Raw genomic sequence first — 20,958 nt, forward strand, 5'->3', positions numbered from 1 at the left:
TAGATATCAGAAGCCTGGCATTAATTACAAATTCCAGCCCTAATGTCAGTTGTGTAATAATAATATTTTTATTTCTTTTGAGTTAGATTTGCAAAAAGAAAAATCTCAAGCCTACAGCTCAAAATCATCATAACTTCTCCAATTCCTTTTTCTGGTCAGATCACTTGTGTACCAGTGTTCACCGATTAGAATATTTTAATGTTTATGTACTAAATCTTGCAATTGTTTTTCTGGAAAAATGGGAATTTCACCTATATTTACATGATGTCCCTTTGGGTTTCCCTTCCCTTTCCTCCCCTTCCCTTCCCTTCCCTTCCCTTCCCTTCCCTTTCCTTCCCTTGTTTCCTTCTGAATTTCCTTAGTGTTTTTTGTAGCAATGACAGCTTTGACTAGGATAGAAATAGCAGGGTGGAGTTAGACCATTTTTACTGACAAAGTTGATTGATTAATCAGGCCTCTCAAGAAACCATCATTTTTTTGTGTACTGATGTATTCTTGGTAACTAAAACTTGCTTGATTTAGAAATCAGAGTCTGTATATTCCTGAATTCCTAGGCATGAATCAATATTTCTGGGTATATGGTAGGTGCTTACAGTGATACAGGATGTTTCAGAGTCTGGCCTAGGACCCTGGCACTTGACAAGGGTCTGTTCTTTAATTATGAGATGATTCAACAAAAATTGGTTTCCAACCCTTCAGAACAGCTGTGTTCAGATTTTAGAATCTGCATCCAGAGGTATTTATAAATACTGCATTCCTGTAAGAGAGACCTCTGAGAAGTGTCATAGGCTCTTTGCCCATACAGCATCCCTGGACATTGAGAGAGTATACTGATAACTGTCGTTCAGAAATCTTACTTAAAACATGGTAGTGGAAAATCGCTGCTTTGGGAATTCTAGCAGAGGTGAAAGGGGCTAGTTCAAAAAGCCAGGAGGCTGGACTCCACAGATTCACAGATTTATTAGATGACAGTGTAAACTTTCCTACCAATGTACCTCAGACCAAAAAATGAAGGGGAGATTTCTCAAGTGGAGGAGAGAGGTCGGCTGTGGGAGTGTTTCCTGCAGATGTTGGCTACTGAGGCTGCGAAAAGGGGCTTGACCCATCCCTTGCGTAACTCTGCACGCTCTAGCAACTTAGGCTGTCTCTTACTAGTGCAAGCTGTGATAATGGCTTTCCTCATGTGGAACCATGTTTACAGAAACCAGACCAAATTCCCTTTTAGTAACCTTGCAAAGCAAGGGACTGCAAGCCACTGCTCTCTATTTTCATAACTTTGAGGTAATTAGTGCCTGGCATCTGTAATGGAAATAAAGTGCATAACATCAGAGTTTCTAAAATGATACTGTTTTCATTATATGTTTAATTTTTCAAAGAACATAAAGTCAGCTACATCAAACTACCAAGGAGCCTTTTTCAATTAAAGCCTCTGTCTTTACAAGTGCTTTTTTTCTTTTCTTCTTAAGACGTATAAATGGTTTGAACCATAAAGAGAAAGATAAAAGGAACCCCAAAGACTGTTTATACATAACCTTTAAGACTGCCACTACTTATTTTGTAGGAAAGATTATTTTGACTGGTTGCTATTGGAGCAAGTTATAGAGCAGCCTGACATAACTCAAAGTTGCTTTGCAGTGCTACAGAGGAGGATATTGACTGGAAAGATGCCTTACCTAGTACTGGGAGGTTTCACCTCACACTGTAGATCTGGCATCCAGACTTCATGCACTTCTCTGCCAAAGGTGACATTCTTATATCATACTGTCATTCAGCTGTTTATGATCCACGCTTTGCATTACTTAGTTCACCCAGATTTGGAGGAAAACATATAAGTGGTTTACAGCCAGTTCCCCTCAACTGTGTTGAAGTGTCCTCCACTATAGCTTAATACTCGAACTGTGTGTGATTGTGCATCATTGCTATAATGTACTTTATATGGGAGGAAGAGATTAGAACCACAGGACATTGTATTTATCCTTGGAGACTGGGCATAGCTGTGGAAAGGCGACTCTGAATTTATGGCATATATCTCCCAGACCTCTTAGCCCAGGGTTTTACCTAGGAAGCTTGGGATCAGGATCCATGTCATTTAGTTGTCAGGACAGTGTTTGAATGGAAGGTTTCCAGTGTGTTTCACTGAGGTCATTTAAAAACCCTGGCATTGTAGCTTTTTTGGTCAGCCTTGAATTGGCTACCAATGGCATATGGTTCTGTGTTTCGCTGTAGATGCTATTTGATATCTTAATGCTAGGAATGCTGGTCTAACAGCCACATAACTTTGGATAAACTGATCCAAATGGTGAAGTGCTTATTCAGGCAAAATTTGCTGTTTGTTTTCCTGAGATAAAGGCTAAATAAAAAGAAAAGCAGGACTTTAGGAACTGGCCCCTTAAAAGCTGGAAGACAAGAGTTTGGAGACAACTAAAGGAAGATCAAATCATAAGAGTCCAGTACAGACAGCACTAATTTTTTATCTTTATTTTTATATTTTCTTGTATATTATCTACAAGCACAAGCGTTCATATTTTTAATGTAAAAATGCATACAGATCATTATATATATAAAAAACAAATAGCCTTGTAGCAAACTGCCAGATGCAACTATCCCCAGGTTTGGGGACAACTTGTCTGGATCCAAGTGCAAACTTAATGGCTGATCCTCACTTCCATCATTAGTTGCACTGAACCCCCAGATATGAAGATACTTAAAGTTCTAGGGAAGTTTTGGTTCCTGATCCAGGTCTTGCAGCATGGGCATGACTAACTCTTCATCAATTGAAGATAAATATTTAAAAACTTTATAAATGACAATCAACTTGTTGTAGGAAACAAGTGTCCATCTCACCTTTCTTCCCCTTTTTTGTTTCTCTTTGTTCTCAACCTTTTCCCACAGAAACGAAAAGGGTAGAAGAGAGGAATTTAATGCTAGTGTCATATATGTACATTTAAATAGCAGTAGTAGAAACAGAATTTAAACTGTTCATGTCTGCTGTGGAAAAGCTACTGAATTTGGGTTCATGTTGCATTTGGCCTTTTCAATGCTTCAGCACATTTTGGCTCAATTTTCACATTGTAGAAATAGGACATTTCTATAGCATAGCTGATAATATGTTGCAACATTGTGAGCAACAGTAAATCAGATTGCATTTAATACTAGGTAGTATGTATCAACAGATTATAATATTCTATATCATAACTGGCTTGACAAGCAGCCCATTACACAGAGGAAAAAAAATTAATGAGCAATTAAGTAAAGAAATCTGTGTTTGTGTGGGAGGAAAGGTCACAAAATAGAAGCCTCCTTTTTGACTGAATGTTTATCATATTCGGCAGTTTCCAAATTCAGTCTTTGCAAAGGAATGTTACTATTTTTATTAGAGGTTCTTTATGTAATAAGTCATGTTTGCACAGTGGAACATTTTCTTTCACCAGGATTTTACGACTTCCCCATACCAGACAGTGTAAGCAAAGATGTAACTTGCTGAGATTCTTTTGGAAAATATTAGGGCCATAACTTAGCTCCTCTTTCCTTTCAGCTCTCCCAGTTTGAATATGACTAATTTATTTTCTGTTGTAATTCATATATTATATTTTTGTATTTTAAATGTCGCTCTACTCTGAAACCCAAGACAGGCTTTTAGAGAAAAAAACCAGTTCATATTGTCCTAGAGAGGGATAAATCAGTTGCTTAGAGTACTGACGTAATGACTTTCCTCATCAACTGTACTGACATGGGATTTACAGGTAAAGATTTTGTTTGTTTTAGATTCATGCAACATAACTGATTTTAAAAATAGTGCCTGAACAAATGCTCACTCTCGCTCCTGATGTTATAACCTACATGACTGCAAGTTCAGACCTTCAGCTAATGACTACTGGTGCACAAATAGATGCTAGCTCATTCTCTTACATTTGTATTGATTCTGCATTACTAACAGGACTAAAAAGGCAAAATCTGACTTTTTATAGAAGTTAGAGATGACCAATAGTTTGGGAACAGATGTGTCAAAGACATTTCATCTGTTGCCAGAAACTCCTGCCCAGAGCAACACAGTGAAGTTTCCACTGCAGCATCTGTAGCTGATGTACAGCAGCTTACCTGAATATGGGGGGCAAAATGTAGACACGGATTCCAAAAGAGTGAGTGAATTTTCACTATCTAGACTGGGGTAAACAGAGAAAATAAATAACAGCCCAAATAAAATGTACATTTGAAAGTGATGTCCTTAATGTTGATTGGGTTAGAGATGTGGATGAGAGAATGTTTTAAAGAAATTTACTTTGGTGAAGTACCGTTAAGTCAATCCTACTGAAAAGGCCTAACTTAGGACTTCTCCCTGTTCACAGGGATATACAGGCTTCATTATCCAGTCTGTTCCACCATTTATGTGGCTTACTATAACTGTATATAGTGCTATCATATCAAATATCCTCACTCTCCTACATCTGTGGCAAATTGTGTTTGATAGAATTTTGGCGTTCTTTCCTCACAGAGGCAAATAACCATACAAAGTGCAAAGCGGTGGAGAATAGTTGTGAGTGGTTTGCTATGAGAGGGCTGCTCTTCAAAGGAGAATACAACTAATATCCCCATTTGTCATCCCACCCTTTGTCTATGGTTCTACGTGACGCCAAACTGAGATGCCTAAAGGGCTGCAATATAACTGGTAAGAGACATAACCTGCATGCTTTGTATCCCAGGCACCAAAACCTGATAAAATGCACTTTCACTTGAATGTGCTAAATTAACTTACAAAACCCTGTGCTGGTTTAAACCACAGATTGCTTCAAACAACATCTGGAAGTTTAAACAGCTGGAAGTTAGGGCCTTTTGATACAGTAAAGGCCATTTACATCTGATTTACATTTGAGACTTTAAATGCTTGCCTTTCCTATGGTTTCAGTTCTTTTTCAGTAGAAGACAGAGTAGGAGGAACTACTTGAATTGAAGTAAGACCAAAAGCAAAAATGTAAACAAAAGCTATAAACTACCCATAACTAAATCAATAGTAATATGGTTATCTTTTTAGTTTGATTTCCCAGCACATACAGTCCAATTCCCCCAAGTACAGCACTGCACTTTGAGGGGAAAATGCTGAAATGCCACTGGACAAGCTGATTATTTCTTGATGAGGTCTGCAGTTTCAGAGGATATGGAAAAGCAACTGAACTTCAGACCTGTTGAAATGTGTGTCCTGCTGGCTAAACTCACTGTAGGGTCTGAAAAATATTTGTCCTATATTTTTTGCATACTTTGCATACATTGGCACTCAAAGATTTGACAAAAAAACACGAGCAAGGACAGCTTGGAGTAAAAGCACACAATGCGCCAGTTTAGAGCTGGTGACAGGTGTCAGATGAAACTTCTGGTACAACACAGCAGCCTCTAAGTGTATTCAGTCATTGAGCATATCAGTTGTGATGGTTGTTGCTGGACTGAGGACTGAGTCTTACTCCCCAGTGGCCACTGTGTAGCTGGCTGGTTGGAAATGATGTTTAGGCACTACTAACTTGGAGGGAATTGGATCCAGCATTGTAGAAGCAGAAGATGTTCTGTCAGTGCCAATCCCCACAATCATCTAGTCCTTTGGAGTTTTTTTGTTTTGTTTTTAATGTTAGCCAGAAGCTAAGTACATTTTGAAACAGGAAAAAAAGTCTGACCCATGTTACTCAGAAAGGACAGTGGTGTGGTTTGTCTTTTCTATTTTTTTAATAGCAAAGCTTTGACCATCCTTTACTAAAGTGTGCTCTGCTTGCTTCATCCCTGCCCCAAGCTCATATGCTCTATAATGCTTCTCTAGCTTAATACAGCTCTTTTTAGCTGCTGATTTTGGTAAGCATCTTGTTAATAGCCTGCTTGACATGGGTGGTGGAGCTCCGTCTCCGAGTCTTGCCCTGCACCATCTTTCGACGCCGTACCTCACGACACAACTCATAGAAGGCCTCCATAATGTTGCCTTCTCCTGTGCAAGCAGAGCACTCATAAAATGCACATGCTAGTTCTGTGGCCAGCTTTTCACCTTCCTCTGTGCTGACCTGCCTGGAGTGATCCAGATCTGCTTTGTTCCCCACCAGGATCAGAGTGACGTTCTTGGGTTTTTTAACTTCATCCAACAAGTTCTTAAGTGGCAGCACTTCCTCAAAGCTGCCTCTGTCCGTGATGTCATAGACCAGCACAAAGCCTTCACCCCACCGGACATGTCCTTCTTTCTGAATAGCATCTTCCTGTTTTGAAAAGACAGATACCAGGCTTTAGAAATCGGGTTTTGGAAAAAGACACCAGCCCTTCAGATAGATGTTGGCCCCCAAGCCTGCAAAGCCATGTCCATCTCCTTGACTTTGTACTGTATGCACATCACCATTTTTAATGTGTGGCACTCTGTCAAGTTGTCAAGGGCAGGGTGGTAGCAGGTAATCAGAACTGGGTCTCTGTTGAACAATATCCGGCATATGGACTGCATAGGACTGTTCAGTGTGAGCACCTGCCATGTTCTCAAAGCAAGGAGGGCTGGCTGAGACAAAACTACTCTACCGTTTGGTGGGAATCATTTAATAGGTGAATTTGTGTGGGTACATGTGTAGGTCACCCAAGCCTCTGGTTGTCGAGCTTCATCAGTCGGCTGTGTAAATAGACTGTGACTTTGTGCACAACAGTAACATGGGTTGGCCCAGAATCAAGGAATGAGAACAAAATCATTTTAATGCTAGTGTAAATTCTGCCTTTGTTTGTTCCTCCTGTGTTTGAAAACTTTGAATGAGGTTCCTTACAGCAGGGTCTGGATCCAGCACAGTGGGTCTGGCAGCAAGCTGATGGTGGGGACAAGGGGCACTCTGCTCAGAAGCAAATCTCAGTCTCCAGAAGCGGGTATGCCTGCCCCCTTTTACACAGCCACCACTGCACTCCCCTTCTCTACTATCTATCCCAGTCAAGGTATTGGATATTAATACGTGTAGCCACACACCTGACCAGCTGTGTCTAGTATCTCCATGGAAACCACTTCATCATCAATGGTAGCTTGGTGACGATATGTAGACTCTAAAATAAGAACACATTTTGCAAAATTTATTAAAAGAGGGTCATTTTTTCTATCTTCCTTATGGTTACCCCAGCATAAGACGTGATATAACATATAGCTTCACTAAATTTCACTTGTTGGAGGTCTTCCAGCCAGTCTGGAGCACACTCAAGTCCTGCTTTCTACAAATGAGAATCTTTTACCTCTCCCTATATGGCAGAGCGGCTCTTTCTTTCAAATGTCTTGTACCTATAGCAGGCTGTACCAGTGGACATTGTACTCTGCACCCCAAAAAAGGATAACCTCCTGCAGTAAAGAGATCTGCAAGGCTGCAGGCAGTATTTCACTTTCACTCATAGGAATATGAAAATTCACTCAAAAACTGCTGCTCTCAAAGTATCCAGCTCAAGGGCTTGTCACTGCTTAGCTTGAAATATGACAAGACTGAAGCTGGTATGGTTGCAGATCAGGGATCTTTTCAGGCTAACCACTAAGCACAGGCCTTATACTGTGATAAAATTACAGAACAGTTAGCTATTTTAGGAATGTCTCTTTGAAACATGCTGAAATCATCACATTCTCCTGTCCTAGCAAGGGCTCAAGCACTGATTTCCCTCTTCATGATTTATAAGAATCGCCAGTGGGCATTAAGCATTTACACTATACTACAGGAAAAAGGAACCTGTTTACTGCCTCTCAGTTGAGCCAGGCAACTAATCAGAAACCTAATGACAAAAGGACTTGTTTTATCTTAATGAGCTGGTACGTTAAATTTGATAGCATTTGACCTAAAACTTGGAAAATCATCTGTGCTAACATTCAGATTTATTACTGTTGCTAGCTTGCAGATGTCCCATATCAAAAGGCAAATGCATATGTTGTAAAACTGTGGCCAGTGACTACGAATGCTTTGCATTGTCAGAGATGCAATTCTTTTATTTGGTGCAAATCTCCTCAATGGGAATGAAGGATAAGTTAAAGGGAACACATTTCTTGAATCAGAACTTCTGAAAGGGTTTGTATTTTGTTGAATGTCTTTTTTTTTTAATCTACTGAAGAATGTCACCTCTTTATAACCATGAATGTTTGAATGATGTAAGTGCTACAAACACTCTCTTCCCAAATCAAAACTGTCATTTCCCTCCTGTGCTACCCTAATTGCTTTAAATAGTACAGCTGCATCTAGTAGGGACAAATGGTCAATTTAATTAGGCAGATGGCAACCAATCTTCCTGCAGGGTTTCAGACAATCAAAGCCAGATTTGTATAGCCAGTAAGATCCCCTTCTGTTCAGTGCGGTAAGGTTGCTGAAGGAGTTGTAGTCCTATTTTTGTGATCCTGATGATATACCTGCAGAATAGAGTAAGAAAAGTTTGTTTCTTATTATGTTTTCTTCTTCCCTTCTGCATGTCCTCCTAGCTGCAATGATTCCCTCAGGGAGCACAGAAAAGCAGAATCCCAGCTTGATGTGGAAGCTGCAATGATGCCTCCTTAGCAAGTAATTTCAGAGGCTAAACTGCTGAGTGCTAGGTTGGGGCTTCCTGTGCAGCACTCCATGTCTAAAGTCACTTAGGAATTTATGCCTCATTTCTTTAGGGAAGAATGGTGTGAAGAAGGGACAGTTCTTGAGTGAATGATGCAACGCTGGCTCCTTAGTCATTTAGTCCTTGTAATGCTTACATGCCTTCAACCATCTGGCCCTGCTAGACAAGTAGCTGTTGAGGATGAGTCTGCCCAATGTGAGGAACTGCTTATCCATACATACTTGCAGTGTATCCATGAAATGTCTTTAAGGATGCAGAGTGTGGTAGGCTGTTCTCTGTGAAACTGGAGAATAAATCTCAAGGAACAGACTCGTGCCTACCACAGAAAAGCAGCATGATTCTTAAAGTCACTTGAGTTCTCAAAAAAGGATTTTGCACTGTAAATAGAACTCACTTTGGCTGCCCACCTTAGGGTGGAATTTGGTCCTGGATGAGTAGCACTGATTTGGGTCAGATTAGTATATCTTAGTGAAAATGTGTCTGTTCCTGTGCTTTGGAATGTGCTGTACCTGGGTAAATTTTAATGAGTGTAAAAACAGCTGGATTTCTAAAGCATTCCTGGTGTAATTGCAGGTATGGGTTCTTCTTTAAGGGAACACAAATATCCTAAGAATCTGGTGATCTAGTGAGTTACAGGCCCTGAAGTCTTGAATTCCAGTTAGGTGATGTTGAGTGCCCTAAAGCCTTAAGATCCCAGAGCACCTTACGTATGCATTGCCTTGCTGTGGTGTTTGTTAGTATCATTTTCCCTGTGCCCCACTGTATTTTGAGACATTCAACCAGAGAGAAATTAGGTGACTTTAGATGTTTGCTGGATCCTTGACTGAAACCATCTACAGTGCAGGTGTCTGTCTCCACTAAGTACCCTTGACCCCTTCCTGGATTGAGTCATACCTCAGAAGCAGTTAGAAGTCTAAAATTGATCTGATGAATCCAAGCTCTAAATGTCTTGTTCTTGCGTCATCATGGTCAAGCAGAAAGGGCAGTGATCTTCCTGATATAGGCTCCTGAGATTATGGGCAACTTCCTGAGCTCCAGAATATCATTTGTATCGAGCAATGTCTATATATTATTATCTTTAGTTATATGGCTAAAACCTCATAGGTGGAAAATAAACTTCACAGCTGTGTTTTGCTATCCATAGACTCAGTGTCAGAACTGAACTAGCCTCAAAGCAGAGCTAGCGATCTGTTCATGACAGAGCCATAGTATGCCTGACATTGTTAGCAATGGGGAAATACAGTAGTTGTATTCAGCCATTTGCCATATTTCAATATAAGCAAGTAAATCTGACCCATTATTTTTGGCTTTGGGGTGTAATAGGCTTCTGTTTGTATTCCCAGTAACTGGATAAAAGGTGTTGCTGTGTTGCTTTGACAGCTGACGTCGTTGTTTTCAAGGTCTCACTTTGGTTATAATGCTGCAATTCCCTAGGACTCTTGTTCTGCAAAGCACTCTTGGTTCTTGCAGGTCCATCTTTTCAGAAATTAAAGCTTATTCTAAAAATATTTAGACTTTGGCAAGAGGCCTGACAAACATGTTGGAAGTGGTACCAGTTGATTTGTTTTTCTAATTAATGGAAACTTAGTAAAATTCTCAAATTACCACATCTGCAAAATAGTTTTGAAAGAGGAAATAATGACTTTTGTAAAAGGCAAAAACTTTTTTTTTTTTTTTTTTTTTTTTGCCTTTTACAAAATCTCTTTCTATTCTTTGGAGCAGTATGATTTAAAAAAAAAATGGCACAAAAAACCTACTGAACTTATATAGAGAAAAATTGATGTCCATGATCCACAGAGTACCCATGGATATGGATATTCAGTTACAGCTTGATCACATCACATCCCTGTGCTGTGCTTACTGTGACATATGCAATAGAGTTTTGGGCTTTTTAGGCCAAAGTTTTAAATAGTCATTTATCAAGTCTATTTGTACAGGACTATACTGATCTAATCAATAGATTTGTTCCAGAAGACTACATTTTTTTGGGGGGGGGGGGAGATTATCATCTGAGAAGTAATTTCTAGGTCTTGGTCTATATTCACAGTGATGTAAAGATGTGACTTCAGTACCTCTTTGTTTTGAAAAGGCAGTGCATAGCAGGGGTATGGCACAACTCTGGGAGGAAATATTTACATAGTAATGGTTTACTGCTTTTAGGAAAACACAGTAGGAGCAGATAAATCATTTAAGATGAAGCAATGACATACATCACTTTACATTTGAATTTAAAAGTAACACGGTCTTCTTTTTTTACTTTTAAGTACAGAGAGATACAAACTTCACTTCCATTCAGAATTGAGTTCATTTTAATCAAAAAAAGGTTAACCAATAACTTTGGTCTCATGGTGGCTTTCAGACAGTTGGAACTAAAAACTGCTAGAGATCCAGAAAAAGAGCTTTTCATGTAATAATTATAGCTGAGTTTCCAGACCAAAAAGCTGCAGCTAATAGGGTTTAACTTCTGAGTTAAAGTCTTGTTCAGTGATGATGCAGGAGTATGTTTAAAAAACCTAACATTTCCCTTAATTATTTCTGATACAGGTTCTCAGTTCCCCTGCTCCCCAACAAATAAACTCCCTGCTCATTTAGACTCTCATGATCTTGGACTTTCATCAGAATAGCACCTGGCGCTATCACATTTGAGAAAAGTGACTTTGACAGCGCTTCAGGAAAACAATTTACCTCCATTTTACTAATCCTAGTGTTGTCTGATCTTGTTTTCCAGGGCCTTGCCTTTGTCTGCCTTTGTGAAATCTGTCCTCCTCTACATTACCCTGTTGCTCTGGGGACCTGTGTCACCTCTTATACAACGCTTGTAACCAGAATAAACCTTCCCAACTCCCCAGGTCTTTCCTGCCTTCTTCCTTCCCCCACCACTATCTCTACTAAAAACTCAGCTGCCAGTACTTTTATTCCTTGCATCTAGCTGCTGCTTCCTCTATCCATTATTTAACTTATAGGAGGCCTTTTATTCTGCCACCATCACTGAATTTACAGGAATCACAGTTCAGCCCTTGTCATTTAGAACGTAATTTTAATGCTAACACACCGTGCTCCATGTTGAGCAAACCCCCATTTCTCCTTATTATCTCATGTTGCAGATCCAAAAATATGCAAAGCTGGGTTTTTTATTATATATTAATATAACCATCAGATAATGATATGCCATGCATTGCTACTGCTATCATTATCATGTGTCATATAGTAAAAGAAGAAAGGTACCGAAAGAAAATCATGAAGAGTAGTGGTTTTAGAGGAGTCTACGTGACTCTGACAGCTCTAATAATTGGACTTGGCTTTTTGATGTCTTAAGTGTTTCTGCAAATGTAACTCCAAGAGTCAGGAAATACTGAAGGAAAAGTTTCAGAAGGTTGTACAGTACCCGTGTATGCTTTACACTGTAAGATTATTGCACTACACAAACATTAATGTCAAGGCACAAATTTAACCCAAAATGTGTGTATGAAAGAACAAGGTGTGTGTTTGCAGTGAGATTTAATTCAACTCTGGGAACTTCGGCCTGCTTCATGTGCAGTCTGCCTTGTGGATGTTGCTTTTGGAATGGAAACGGTGACGTGTACAGGAGTTTCTTTTCTAATGCTGCTCTTAGCTTTTTTGGCTGCCTCTTCTGAGGCTACGTTTGCTGCCATCAGAGCTGTGACTGCAGTACAGCAGGCATTCCCAAACTAGTCGCATTAAAGCTGAGAGCAAGAAAGTCATGTGGCACTGCAGCCACTGAGTATGTCCCAGCATGACGAGCTGCTTTCAGTTGCCGGGCTCAGTCCAAGGCGAAGCTCTCGGATATTTTCATCCTGTAGCTGTTGTTAAAATCACGGGTGGCAGAGGGGAGAGACCTTACCGGTGTCGAGGCACAGACGGGGAGAGCCCAGCCTCTGCCCTGCCTGCCTGCTAGCAGGTGCCTCCGCGCTTGCCGGGCTGCTTGCTGCCCCTGTCCCACGCAGGAGGGCAGCGATGGTTGGCAGGGACGGAAGAAGCTCCAGGTGCCGCGGGGATTCACAGGGGACACTGCGGAGGACTGGGGCGCGGGTGAAGAAATGGGATGAGCGTGGTGGGGAATAGGAGGAGCAAATCCATGAGAAATGAATTTGTCTGCTTGTGGGCTTCTGCTGCATATGATTTTTCTCCTGGGTGCTAGTACTGTGGCTGTTTTGTTTGTTAGGAGTTTTTGGGGAGGGAGAGAAAGGGACAACTGAGGTGCGGGAGGGAGGTTACATTCCTGTTTCTGGAGGCTCTGTCCTTAACTAGCTTCTGCTGGGATAGGCAGAGAAAAGGTGTACAGATACTTAAGAAAAGTGGATTTATTAAGGCAGACTAAAACACGGCAAAACCAACAAGGCTGGAGTGGTGTTAAGTAGCAGGGAATAAATTTCAAGGCTTCAGCTGTTTTTCTAATTTTCTGATATAACTTTCCCACCAACACCAAGCAGAGGCATTAGTTCTTGGTGGGAATTATGTCCATGACAACTTTAAGTCTAAATAAACCATTTCTTACTAACTTTTTTTTTTTTTTTTGGACTGTGGTAAGAAGTTTTTGTTAGTGAAGCTGTGTAAGTTTCATCTTATTTCTGCCAATATAAATGAAAACTAACCAGTGAGACTTTTCTCACACGTAAAACAAGCAAAACTGCACTCCTGAAGGTGCAGAAGTAAGCGCTGGAAACTTCTGCTCATCTGGAGAACATTTTGGAATATGATGAGCAAGAAAAAAGGGGGCAAAATATTTTTCAGCTGTAACTACAGCAAGCACAGCCACTGCCATTTCCAATTTTGCTGTGTGTATAACTACTGTTTAAAAAAAAAAAGCGGAATTTTTATTACTGGCATTAGGAATATCTTCATCTTGAGACTCATGTGAAAGAAAATAAACCTTTTCATTGTTGTTTTCAGATAACTGCTTTCCAAGTTACTTTAAATATCTTCCTCTGTTGATCTCAATTGCAATTTCATCATTTCAAGCCTTTGTCATGCATTTTAGGAGCCAGTGTCAGGGGTTTAAAGTGCTCCAGGTCCACATCCTTATGGACACCTCAGAGAAGTCAGGAATGCTTTTATGGCTCACTTTCATAATATGTTCAGTATAAATTCCCACTGCTGAGGAGTACGGTAACAGTGATTCAAGATGTATTAAATTTGTATGAAGTCAAGTTGCTTAATGTTTCTACTGTTTTCAGTGGAAAAATAAAAGTCCAGGAAGATGACTACCAGGGGACAAGTGGAACTGTTGAGGGACTAAACCTGTTACACACTGAGGCAGAAGGAATGAGTAATTTTGTTAATAAAAATTAGTTGAGGACACTAACGGCTAGAGTTTGGCTCTAAAACAAGGCTGTTTTCCAGTGAAGTATTAAGCACACTTGTCACGGTATTCTCTAAAACACAGATGGCAGCCATTTCCCCTAGCCCCAATGGTTGGTTACTTTTATGTCTCATTTTGGTAGAAAGTCAGTAATGGACCACATACATTATTTCTAGTTATGTGCTTGGATAAGCTGTAGTTGTCGACCTGTGCTCAAATGAAATATGCAGAGGACAAAGTTTTGCAAGATGATGGTCTCTCCCTTCCTCCCTCTCTCCTTCCCTCCTCTTTTGCTCGCCCTGGGAAATGGTTATTTTTGATCATGAGCACATCAGTGATCTGGTCTACAGTGCAATGTAGACTGCAGTATCCTCTTGTGCAGCAATAGGAAGAAGGAGCTGGGAGGGACAACTTTCCCGGGCTGGCTTCCTCCTGCAGCTACTCTTCTGTCACCCGTTACACCCCAGGGCAGGATCTCTACCTAGCAGGAAGAAGGGATCATCCTTGACTGACAGTTCCTTCAGCCTATGATTTATTAACAGCCATTTCAGTACTAGCCCTTTTGTTAAAAGTTCTGTTCGTTGTCTGGACAATCTGCCTCTCAGCAGCGCTAATGGGACGTTAGTATTTTTAATGGTAGAGGCAGGCAGTTTGAAGGCAAACTTGCTGAGTGAGCCACAAGTCAAGAAAACTAGGAATTTTTAAACAGAACCTGAGGTGCAGTTTGGATATACAAACGTGCATTTCTTCAAATCGTGATCTGCTTCAGTGAAAGCAGTCCTGGGGATAATGTTTGTATTCAGACCATATTCCAGCTGTCCAGACAGCATGTGTGTCAGCTGGATAAACCAGAGAGCAAAGGCAGTCCTTGAGGCTGAGGTAGAGAACAGATATAAACCTTTTTCTTTTTTTCCATCTGTGCACCTCCCTCTAACCAAAGTGAATGTGTTAATATTTAGATTGTAGGAAATATATAATTTCAGTTATTACATTCTCTGGATTTACAGGATGATTTCAAGGAAACCAGCAGAGAACAAGGCATTTTCTTTCACCTGTGTGGTGATACTGAAAAGTAGGGTAATGGACCACAGCATCTGGGCTCTGCACCCTGACACAACCCCCAACTGACAGGGAACACTTCCACTATACTCCATATACCGGAGAGGTCTTCTACTGACTGTTGCTAGCCAGAGGGTACTTGGCACATAAGAGTACAGTGGCAGAGTCTCTGAACATGGAGAATCTCCTACCAGGTTTGGACTATTGTCTTTAAGAAAATGTTTACCTTTATCTGTACTACTGAACTGGGGCTAAAGTGGAGAAGTTGTTGCCCCTTTCATGCCTGTATGGGCACTAGCCCAAACTCTATGGCTTGCATTTCTTTAGTCTTAGGTTTAAGAGCCTGTAACATCAGTACTTGATTATGTCTAAAGCCACAGTGAGTTGAAGATGGAGGCAGGTGTGGTTTTCTGCTGAAGTTTTCACAGTCCCCATGCTTCAGTGAATGGCATGAAAAGCACTACAAATTTTATTGCAAAGGAGGTGCTGGAGCGTTAACGCCTAATGCCAGCTTTTCCATTGGATAGAAGAGAGTCCAGAACACTCTCTCAAGGCTGCATTGGCACAAAGATTAGTTCAGAAAGTTAGTTCTTGTACCTTTCTCTTTACGGAGTAAAATGTTCTATTTCTTGAAACGTTATAGACCCACTCTCAACTGTTGTTTATGCTATTTATAAAGATCTGTCCTTCTCAGGTATCAAGAGAAACTCAGTGTAGTCCAGGCTAGAAACATTTGCCAGGTTTGTAATATTAATTATGTGGTCAATTTTGGAGGTACTGATGTATCATACTTGCAGACAACCCTTGTCGTCCCTGAATAATGCCATTTTGCTAAAAGAAGCCCCAGTTATACATATGGTTATATGGGCAAAAATACCCTTTTCTTTGTACTGTAAAAAAGATCTTCCCTGCAACAAGCTTGATCAATGGAAGAAGGCCTTCTTGCCAACGTAAACTATATCTTTACTAAGTGAATTCTGGTGTTATTGCTACAGTGATAAAACTTACAGACGTGACCTGGTCTATAGGGGGCAAGAATTTCTCTGCTCTCAGAGGATCCAAAGCACTAGCAAAGGTATTTCTTTCTCTCTCAAGCACTTGTTTACCTTGTGTAACTTTCTGCAGTCTTTTGGCTGCTTCGTGTTATGCTGGAGAAGAACAGTGCTATCATGAGCCTTCCATAACTAAGTGAATGGGACAGTAATTCGTACCACCTTATCTCCTACCTTTACTGCTTTACTGACACCCACACATTTTAATCATATCTGATGGTGTCTTATGGGCTGAATGCATGTAGACTTAGGATTTTACAGAAACTCCAACTGAGTTCTTCTTCCAGCTGTAAAAAGAGCGATCAAAAACCTGAGCAGTTTAAAGAAATTGTGACTTACACTTAAAAAGGAAGAAATATTCTTAAAAGATGTAGTCCTAGCAAAATTATGACTGTTTTAAGACCCAGGTCTATTTAGAGTTATGTCTGCTGCTTCAAAATTATGAACAGTCTTTTCTCTATCCTATTCAAATAATGCAAATTCCCATGCTTTCTGTCTTTCTGCAGCTTCATAGATGGACCATTCTGGCATACACTGTTCTGCTGATTATCTGTTCAGAGACAGTTTTTCCTTTCAGAAGATTAGCAAAGTCGCATGAAATATGTGAACAGCCAGAAAAAGACATCTAGGAATAGTGTGAGAAAGCCAACTAACCTTTAGAAAGGTCAACCAAAATATTAGCTCCTTAGTTGTTAATATTTTATAAGTAGACTTTTTTGCTTAAAAATCAGTCTTTGGAGAAATGCTTGGTGTTTCTGTGAACCCTTGATATGCAAATCTTGATTTTATGAACATCAGTTACTTAAAAGATTCACACTCTTCTGTGAGGTGAAGGATTTTATAGACGAGAAGCAGAAGGACTGCAGCTTGCCCACAGCTCTACAAAAAATCAGTGACAGAATCAAAAAGAACTGAGGAATCCTGTCTTCTGCACTTCCTTGCTGTTTTCTTCTCTTCCTTGTACAGTAAAAATGGATGTTTTAAGAGACCATGTCTCAGAAGAGCACCTGACTTCCCCATCAGCACATAAAAGTGCTAATGGCTGAGTGAAACTCCCAGGTCAGCTGAGTGTGGTGCCTCTGTTCTCCATGTTCAGTAGAGTTCCCCCAGAGAACATCCCACAGCCTGTTCTGTGTGGGGTTTTTTTGTTTGTTTGTTCGTTCATTTGTTTTTGTTTGTGTTTGGTTTTTTTGGGTGCGTGTGTGTGTTGTCTTGGGTATCCCAGCTCCATTTCTAGTTAAGTGAATTACCCCAAATTATATTATAACAATGAATGTGTTCTTGGTGAGAACGTTACAAAACTTGTTTTAAAAAACACCCGCTTAGCCATAGCTATAATCAGTTTTCTTCTTTCATTATCTGATCCAGAAGATTTTCCCTGTCTGTCATGGCTTATGGAGGCAGATGATTTGCTCTTGCCTGTAAAGTATTTTGCTGTCAGTCATCAGTGCTGTCTCTCTAGTGATATGATGACTCTTTGGGTTTCCTCTTCCCTTTTCCCCAGGAAAAAATAAATTGCCCAGTTCCCTTGATGATTTACTGATAATTGATTTATCTCCAATTTTAAAATCAGTCTCACTTCTTTGATTGCAAACTGCAATATGTCTCCAACTTTGAGTTTGGGTGATGGTACCATAAATGCTGTGTTCTAGGCACTGCCACTAGCTAACAGGGGAAAATCACTGAGATTCAGACTGTTATTCCTATTTACTGGTACTGAGACTAGCAGCTGCTCAGAGCAGCCTTTAAAATCATGGTGTGAAGTCATGGATCACTGAAGTTCATGGAGGTCCTGCATTCAGGCCAAGGCTTTACCTGCAGAGGCTGTGCATGTGCATAGCTGCTCATGGGTTCTCACACTGATATGTGGCCAGACAGTGGCCAAATTAAGGTCTCTGCCTCTCCACATGATGACAACAGGACCTCAGTTTTCTGCCGAGATTTGGGGTTTTTTTTTTCATCCCCTTGGAGTATGTCCATCCCTGGGAAGATGCTGGCTGGCATATATTAGGTGTTTATACTTCTTTTTTTGTGGTGACAGGCTGAGGGGGTCTGGCTGTGAGAGGATGGCCTCCAGCAGCACGGCTGCATGCAGGCTGCAAAACCCTTCGCCAGCCCACCCGCCTCAGTGGCAGGCAAATTATTGGCCTGCCCTCACCCAGTTCCTGGCAAGCAATACTGAAGTGGTACATGGGAATGTTTGTCTTCATACTTTCTTTTTTTTTTTTTAATAAATCTGTCAATAGAGCCAAACTAAAATATAATATAAATATTTCCAGTTCTGTCTTAAATCCACTACAGACATGTTGCTGATGTTTGCGAAGCACTTTTAGACTGTGGGTTAAAAGGTGCCCCAACCAGGCCAAGTGTCTTCAGGCCTTCTAATACCACAGTGTACTTGCCTATTAATTTGTGAGTTGTATTCTATTTAAAAACATACAAACATCAATGAATTTTGGTAAAATCCATGTGGTAACCCAATCCCCCTTTTCCGTATATATTTTAGAAAGAAGACTAAGTTGAATGCTGCATTCATATACTCAGTATTTTGGAAAACATCTGTATTTTTTAAAATGTGCAGTTTCAATCTATCTGTACATAGAGCTCTTTCTTTATACCTTCTAATTCTGGTGTATAAATGGGATAGTTGTGTGATTTATAATAAAAATTGAAACTGGAAACACATTCACCTTGGCAGTGACAGGTAACCAGTTAGCCTGAGTGATTAGGCACTGTTTTTAAAAAAAAAAAGAAAAAGAAAAGGCAAGGAAAAAAAACATGGCACGATGGTGACAGTGACTTGCCAATTAAGCTGAATCAATTGAGAAGTCAAGGCTGATGGTTAAACACTCTTGGAAAATGACCTCTCCTGCAGCTGCTCCCCTGGCTGAGAATGGTTAAAAAAAGCACAGTGGTGCCTATTTTTGTGGAGAGCGCTGCTGTCATACAGTGGCTTGCACAGATCCAGCATTACGCACAGAAGTGCCAGAGCTGCAAAGCCTTGACTTCAGTGGGAGCTCCTTGTGCCAAAGCTTGCAAAGTTTGGTAACGTTCTTCATTCATGCTCATCCCTCCAGAGAATCTTATTCTGCAGTTTATAATTGTGGTCCTGGAGACACAGCAGTATGTCCAGATGCTGCTAAAAATATTTTGTCCTTTATTTTTGTTTGGTAGGTTAAAGTAGTAAACAATAGCTATATTTATATATATGTGTGTGTGTGTGTGTGTATTTATATCTATCTATATATTTCTCTCCAGTTAAAATGTGCCATCCTTGGATTAGAAGAGGACAAGAATTTTAATGCTGATGCTTAGCTTAGGACACTTCTGAATTTCCATCTTCAAGCTTTCCAAAACTTGGTGGAAGCTTTCCTAAAAATAGGAATTGTCTGGGGATTCCTTGTGTCAGAGGGCTGATGGGTGGTTGAGAATTTCATATAAGAAATAAACTATAAACACGACATTTTTGTCACAGCCCCAGTGATTCTGGCAAAAACTCCTGTTGCTTAGTAACTAGCAAGTTTACATCTGTTTTACTTCTACACTTTCAAAATTACTTGACAAACTTGCTTCTTCTCAGTGCAGGATAAATGGATCTCATTGACACAACCTGAACTTCTTAATCAGTGGAATATATTGATATCACTTTCTTTCCACACAAATGCCAGTCCGTTACTCCTAAGAAGAAACATATCTATTTTTGCCAAACTTCTCAATAAATTCAGCTATGCAATGTGTACAGATAACTGGATACTGTAAGTCACCACAGCGTGACTATGATAAAGGCAGAAATGCATTCTTTAAAGTACTGTTTCTCAAAGCTTTTGAAGGTACAGTTCCTTTCTGTTTGATCTCTGAAGGCCTGAATAGTGGTTAGAATTTCATGAGATTTTCCTAACACTTCTGGATCCTGTTGTGATCCATTGTTCAAAAAACAGTATTTTAAAAAGACTGCTGTAAGCGTTTGGCCAGTTCTGCCTCTAAATGCTTCCACCAGAAATTTTCTATAACCTATTTCTTAATAGCAGCAATAGTTCTTTTTTTCTTTTCTTTTCTTTTTTCTTTTTTTTTTTTTTTTGTATTTCCCAAACCTTATCTGCTGAGCAACTTAAAGTGCTTAGCTTCACAATAGCTGTGTTAGACAGTTTAAGCTGTCCTTTAAACTGGATGAGAATGTAGAATTTGGTAAGTTGGAAGAAATTTAGCTTTTGTATTTTATTGATATAGGAGTGTTGCCTGCGTGAAAGCTTTTCATGTTGCAAATAGAAGACGACTAGATTCCTGAGGGTCATGGTTAATTCAGGTTAATTTGTAAAACTGCAACACATGTCAAGTCCTATATACAGAAAAGGAGAGACTTTTCTTAATGGGGCAAAAACTAATAAATCTTTCAGCATGCTAATATCCTAGTTTGTGTGTTTAAATGAGGCAATAAGGATGTTTTTGCATACAGTGTTGCTGTAAGGCAAATGAATTTAGACTATATTGATACAAAAAACTTTAGATACTTGTATTGTCAAGCTCTGAAAATGATACATCAGTGATAGAAATGTGAAGTTTACCCAATAAAATATTATACGTTATCCCACTATGTAGTATGGGACAGGTGACAGGTATAGTTCACTGATGAATATATTGATATTAGCAGATAAAAGATATATTTGAGTTCAAGGTTAGTTCTGAGAATTGTTTTCCTGAGATGAGCTTTCTGGTATCCGTCAATCATTCAGAAAAAAATACTGAGTATGATACTGGATACTTTGTTTTGTTGAATGAGCTGATCGAATTTGGCAATGAAGCATATTAACTTGTTTGCTTCTGCTGTGCAGGTTTATATTGTTCTCTAGTATACCTTTAGTGTGACCTCTTAGAGAAACAAACCCAACAAAGAAATGGGCATTCAACTAGAAAATCTTCATTTGACTCTCAAAAGGAAGTTTAAGAAGGAGGTGCCAATGGATTGTAGGA

At 39.9% G+C, this 20,958-nt stretch overlaps 1 protein-coding gene across 2 annotated transcripts in view; it reads right to left on the minus strand.

Annotated features, from left to right (window-relative positions):
• Positions 1-2,463: 2,463 nt before the first annotated feature.
• The window catches only part of RERG (RAS like estrogen regulated growth inhibitor), a 109,458-nt gene continuing 90,963 nt past the window's right edge, over positions 2,464-20,958 (minus strand). For both annotated transcript variants that reach the window (XM_064515531.1, XM_026117001.2), the window contains exons 4-5: positions 6,962-7,035; positions 2,464-6,224 (exon numbers count right to left, since the gene is read on the minus strand). In XM_064515531.1, the coding sequence (XP_064371601.1) occupies positions 5,817-6,224; positions 6,962-7,035 (482 nt within the window). In that variant the 3' untranslated portion in view covers positions 2,464-5,816. The remainder of the gene's footprint in view (positions 6,225-6,961; positions 7,036-20,958) is intronic.

The sequence above is a fragment of the Dromaius novaehollandiae genome, chromosome 1 (assembly GCF_036370855.1).
Source record: "Dromaius novaehollandiae isolate bDroNov1 chromosome 1, bDroNov1.hap1, whole genome shotgun sequence".
NCBI classification, from domain to species: Eukaryota; Metazoa; Chordata; class Aves; order Casuariiformes; family Dromaiidae; genus Dromaius; species Dromaius novaehollandiae.